Raw genomic sequence first — 6,000 nt, 5'->3', positions numbered from 1 at the left:
AATTCTCCCAAATGCACGTTCCCAATTGAAGAATACATCAAAGATGATTTGAAGGAGTGTCCTCATCCACTGTGAATCAATAAATTCTCAGCCAAATATATAAATTTGTTAATACAAACTGCAAACAATACTTACCCTACTATAAACAACTCTCCATTTATAGTAAAAAAAAGGATTGTAAAAACTGTACCATTGTGTTCATCATAGCTCTGAAAGATGGAAAACTTGCATGTATATCAATGTATAGATTCATGGATCCCTCTGATCCAAATTATTTGTCTTTCTAGAAATTTCAACAAGTGACTGCATACGAAGCAAAATGAGTGAATCTACACTCTAAAATATATCTATATACATCCGGATGTGGTAGTCAATTTAAAATCTCTAAAAAGACAAATAGTTAGGAACAGAGGGAGTAAATGTCAAGATAGACGGTCCTTGCTGAGATTTATCTAATACTCAGTCAACATAGAATTAGCAAATCTGGTCCTAGTAATTTAAAAGGCATGGTGACTAGTTTACCACATCCTTCACACAGAAGGACGAAAAACGTGGGCAAAAGATTCCCAACGAGATTTGGAATCTCCTCCCCGCCCCGTGTGGACTCATCTACGTCTCTTGGCCCCTCGCACCTCAGCGTTTGACCCTCGACGGCGGCACCCCAACCCCCTCCCTCCCCGCCAGACGAACGAACTCCCGCAGCCACACGCCGCCATGACCAGCCCCATCATCCCGCGGACCGACGACGGCGGCCATGCCGCGACGGCGACGAGGGTGGGCCGCCTCAACGCCGCGGTGGAGCGGTCCTGGGTGGGCCGGCGCTTCCGCCTGGCGGCGCGGGGGACCACCTTCACCACGGAGCTCCGCGCCGGCACCACCACGTTCCTCACCATGGCCTACATCCTCGCCGTCAACGCCTCCATCCTCTCCGACTCGGGCGCCACCTGCACCGTCGACGACTGCGCCAACCCCTCGCCGGCCTGCAAGTTCCCGCCCGTCGACCCGGGGTACGCCGCCTGCCTCTCCCGCGCGCGCCGCGACCTCATCGTCGCCACCGCCGCCTCCTCCGTCATCGGCTCCTTCATCATGGGCGCCTTCGCCAACCTCCCCATCGCGCTCGCCCCCGGCATGGGCACCAACGCCTACTTCGCCTACACCGTCGTCGGCTTCCACGGCTCCGGCACGCTCTCCTACCGCAAGGCCCTCGCCGCCGTCTTCATCGAGGGCCTCGTCTTCCTCCTCATCTCCGTCGTCGGGCTACGGTCCAAGCTCGCCCAGTTGATCCCCAAGCCCGTGCGGATCGCGTCGTCCGCGGGGATCGGTCTCTTCTTGGCGTTCATCGGGCTGCAGAGCAACCAGGGGTTCGGGCTCGTCGGGTTCAGCACCTCCACGCTGGTCACCCTCGGCGCGTGCCCCGCGTCGCAGCGCGCGTCCGTGGCGCCGGTGATCACGTTCCCCAACGGCACGGTGGCGCTGATGCCCGGCGGCACGGTCTCCGGCGGCATACTCTGCCTCTCCGGCCGGATGACCTCCCCGACCTTCTGGCTCGCGATGGTCGGCCTCCTCATCATCGCCTTCTGCCTCATCAAGAACGTCAAGGGCGCCATGATCTACGGCATCCTCTTCGTCACCTTCATCTCATGGCCGCGCAACACGGCCGTCACCGCGTTCCCGGACACGCCCGCCGGCGACGAGAGCTTCAGCTACTTCAAGAAGGTGTTCGACGTCCACCGCATCCAGTCCACCGCCGGCGCGCTCGACTTCAGCGGCATCGGGCACGGCTACTTCTGGGAGGCGCTCATCACCTTCCTCTACGTCGACATCCTCGACACCACCGGCGGGCTCTACTCCATGGCGCGCTTCGCCGGCTTCGTGGACGACGCGACGGGGGAGTTCGAGGGGCAGTACTTCGCCTTCATGTCCGACGCCACCGCCATCGTCTTCGGCTCGCTGCTGGGGACGTCCCCCGTCACGGTCTTCATCGAGTCGTCCACGGGGATCCGCGAGGGGGGGCGGACGGGGCTCACGGCGCTCACCGCGTCCTTGTACTTCACGGCGGCGCTGTTCATCACGCCGCTGCTGGCGTCGATCCCGTCGTGGGCGGTGGGGCCGCCGCTGGTGCTGGTGGGCGTGATGATGATGCGCGCGGTGGCGGAGGTGGACTGGGAGGACATGCGGCAGGCCGTGCCGGCGTTCATGACGCTGGCGCTCATGCCGCTCACCTACTCCATCGCCTACGGCCTCATCGGCGGCATCGCCTCCTACATGCTGCTCCACTCCTGGGATTGGGCGTGCCATGCCGCCGCCAGGTTTGGTTGTCGTCCTCGCCGGAAAGTGGGTGGCGGTGAGGCCACGGGAGCCGATACACCAGTAGTAAGTAGCAACAGTGGCAGTGCTAGTGGCAATGGGGAACATGGGAAAGACGTGTCTCACGTGGAATTGTCCTAGTAGCAGTTTTCATTTTCTGCTTGTAGTTTATGTTTTGTTTGTGAATTGTTTTCTTGGAAACAAGGACTAGACTCGGTGCTAAATTAAAAATAATGACGCCAAACCTGAAACTGCTAAATTAAAGGGCCAGCTTACAAAGACAGCAAACAAAACAAGCAAAGCAGTATGTTTATGATTCTCCTATGTAGTATTCTTTTACGATTTTGTTGGTCCCTCGTATTAAGTTTCAGAAGTTGAAACTTAACAAAAGTTTAAAAAACCCGTCAAAACGCATTCAAAATGTCTTATTTGAAAGCCTTCGTTATGTGCTCAACCTATGTTAATGAACCGTCAAATACCTTGACCTGTGTCCTACTGGTAATATCTCATTGGGTATTTGTGGATTTTTCTTTTTGCCCTTCGCATTTGTCTATTTTTATACAAACACCCTCAGGGAAATAAAAAAAGTTGCATTGAAGTCCATGGGAGTCGACCATCTTCATGTTGCAAAATGGATCGATGGCGCGCCACGCGTACCAAAAAACCATGCGGGCCATTACTCATCGAGCATAATGATCGACCAGAAAAATACACCCTTGAGCCATCAATGTCACACAGGCGAACTGCCGAGATGGGATGACTCTGCGAAACCTTATTCGTTGGATCGGCACCGCCACCATCTACAAACAAGCTATTGGAGAAGACTTCGTTGAGTGCCACCGTCACCACTGCTGGAAGTTCTGAAGCGACGGGCAACGAAAACCTACCTAAGAGCGCCAAATTAGGTGAAACCTACAACTTCATCCGGCAAATCAGTGTCTCCCGCCGCACCCACACCAGCAAGCCCGCAGAGGAGAAGGGTGGGGTGGGGAGGGGGAACCTACCGACGGAGGAGAGGTGGCGGTGTACGGCATTGTACACTCGGAGATCGCCTCTCCTAGGGCTTCGAGAGGAACGATTATGGAAAAGGGCCAATTCTTTCTGCTTTCTGTTTGAACGATGTGGTAAACTAGTCACCGATGAGATACTATACTTTAATTTGTCTTTATTGCACTGTTCAGTGGGAAACACACCATTGCATTGGATTAGGACAGATTGGACCTTTCGGCTTAGAGAAAATGATTGCCTATTTTGTGGTTGGTGAGGTGAACAGGAGATCAATGTTGATTCCTCTCACGAGAATTCCTTGTAATCAAGTGCTTCCGATAAGCTGACCGTGTAGTGATTCATCAACTTGAGTGGATATTATCCTTTTTTTTTGAAGAATTTGGAAGATGATGGTGATGACTTTTGAAGGCCTGATTGTCTCGCCCTCTCCATCCACTGGACCTTGTATCCTATTTTTTTCTGAAAAAAACCCATATATTAATTAACTAAAGTGTTCTCGCAAAAAAAGTTAAATCTTTTATTAGGTATACCCTTAATAGCCAAAGTTACATACGTATTATATAGACAGAAGTAGGAGCATGGAGGGAAAATGCAAGGAAACAACGGATGCCATTCGCGAGTCATGATTTGAGCATCATTATATGGTGTCTTTGAGACTTGAGTGTGCTTAAAAAGTCACTCCAGTTGATAAAACATGTGCCTTTCTGGTTGCCCCGTTGAAAATAGAGTGTTTTGAAACTATTCAAAGGAAACACCATGCGCATGCTGGATTTCTATGACAATCTTACAATCACACAACCATATATTTCCGGAGAATGTGCGCCCACGCTATGTTAAGGAACTGTCAACTCCCTACACATGTGTGGTACTCCCTCCGTTCTTAAATATTTGTCTTTCTAGAGATTTCAACAAGTGACTACATACGGAGCAAAATGAGTGAATCTACACTCTAAAATAAGTCTACATACATCCGTATGTTGTGTCCATTTAAAATGCCTAAAAAGACAAATATTTCGAAACGGAGGGAGTACATCCGTAGTGTGCGGATGTTTATGCGGGTTGGGCGGGTCGTTCTCGCACTTGAAAGAATAATCCTCTAATACACTGAGTAAGAATCAGTTGAGCAACGAGAAGAGAGCATGGGCGCGTCGCCCCAATGTCCGCAAGTCGTGCCGATGAGAGCGAGACAACGAGATGCTGGCCGGCCGGGGATGCACAAGCACAAGCTAGTGTGTTAAATTAAAAAATCTTATCAAAACCTTAGTTAAATTAAAACTTTTCTTGCCCTACTCATATAAAAAACAAATCAGATCTCATCAAAACCTCAACTAAATCAAAACATTTCCTTAAAAATCCCTACTCATGATACATAAAATTATTTATATAGAAATCAAATCAAATCAAACCAAATATTTATATAAAAATCTAGAATACGATGGGGTAAGATATATGTCGAACATGATTGGTGTCATTAAACCACTAGTATATGTATGCTCCCATTGCAACACACATGCTATTAGTCAGCATTTTACCAAGGAGAGTTTGCTCAAATAAGAACGTGAAGTTCGGGGTGCTCCTATATGGCGCCTTCTGTGCCCTGGAACTAACTGGCGCTCACGCGCGACCAAGTGGGCCGCGGCCCAACAACACGCTTCGCAAATCCTGCCCAGTTCCAGCTGCACGTCCGCTCGGTTCGGTCCGTCCCTCGGCCGCAGGTTATTTTTCTCCCTTTTTGCGTTGTTGGCCTGGTAGAAAAGAGACAGGCCGGTTTTTTAATTCTGATGAAAAAGTTTGTGAAAAAGGTTTACGAAAATTATAAAAAAAAGTTCATCCATTTGGAGAAAAAAGTTATCATCGATTTCGAAAAAAAAGTTCAAAAATTGAGAGCCGTTCCTTGATTTTTTTAAAAGCTCATCATTTTTTTAAAGTGTTCATCAATTTTTGCCAGAATTTCATCGTTTTTTAATTTAATAAAAATAGTTCATTCACAAACTTGAAAAAAGTTCACAAGAAAATGGAAAAGGTTCATCAATTATTTTTGAAAAATCAGCGATTCAAAAAGAGTTCACAAATTTTGAAAAAGTCCATGGATTAAGAAACAGAAAGAAGAAGAAAAACGAGTTAGTAATCACAAGAGGTGTGGTGTCTCCGCTGGTGGAAACTGCAAAATCGTTCATGCCTGCTTGGCTAGAAGGGCTTGATTGAACTCTTCCGAATCTCGAAAACCAAGACCACCCTCACGTTTGGCTACACACATTTGTCTCAATCCAATGCACCTTACTTTCATCATTCGTCGCATCCCACCAAAATTTCGAAGAGATCGAAGTCAAATTTTGACACATCTTTTTTGTGAGATGAAAACAACTCATGATGTAAGTTGGTGTGACTTGGAGAACTGATTTGATGAGCACCTCTCTTGCAGTCTTTGACATCCCTTGTCCCTTCAAGCCACTAACTCTTCCCTTTGAGCACTCGGTAACATACTTGAAAGTACCATGTTTTGATATCCCAACCAATGTTGGAACACTCAAATATCTCTCACCGAGGGCTTCTGGTTGAATGCCCAAAATATTATTAAGCTCTAACTTGAACTCCTCCTGTGTTCCTTTTTCAAAGAAAATAGACGACTTTTGAAGATTAGTACGCTGACCAGAAGCCTCTTCATATTTCACCAAAATCTCCTTA

At 48.5% G+C, this 6,000-nt stretch overlaps 1 protein-coding gene across 1 annotated transcript; it reads left to right on the top strand.

Annotated features, from left to right (window-relative positions):
* Positions 1-558: 558 nt before the first annotated feature.
* On the top strand, positions 559-2,508 carry LOC123188711 (adenine/guanine permease AZG1). The gene has a single exon (XM_044600948.1). It carries the CDS (start codon positions 715-717, stop codon positions 2,446-2,448), a length of 1,734 nt encoding a protein of 577 aa, XP_044456883.1. The 5' UTR covers positions 559-714; the 3' UTR covers positions 2,449-2,508.
* Positions 2,509-6,000: the final 3,492 nt, after the last annotated feature.

This window comes from Triticum aestivum, chromosome 1A (assembly GCF_018294505.1).
Source record: "Triticum aestivum cultivar Chinese Spring chromosome 1A, IWGSC CS RefSeq v2.1, whole genome shotgun sequence".
Classification (NCBI taxonomy): Eukaryota; Viridiplantae; Streptophyta; class Magnoliopsida; order Poales; family Poaceae; genus Triticum; species Triticum aestivum.
Note: the sequence above shows the minus strand (reverse complement) of the source record. Positions and strands in the feature narration are given on the sequence as shown.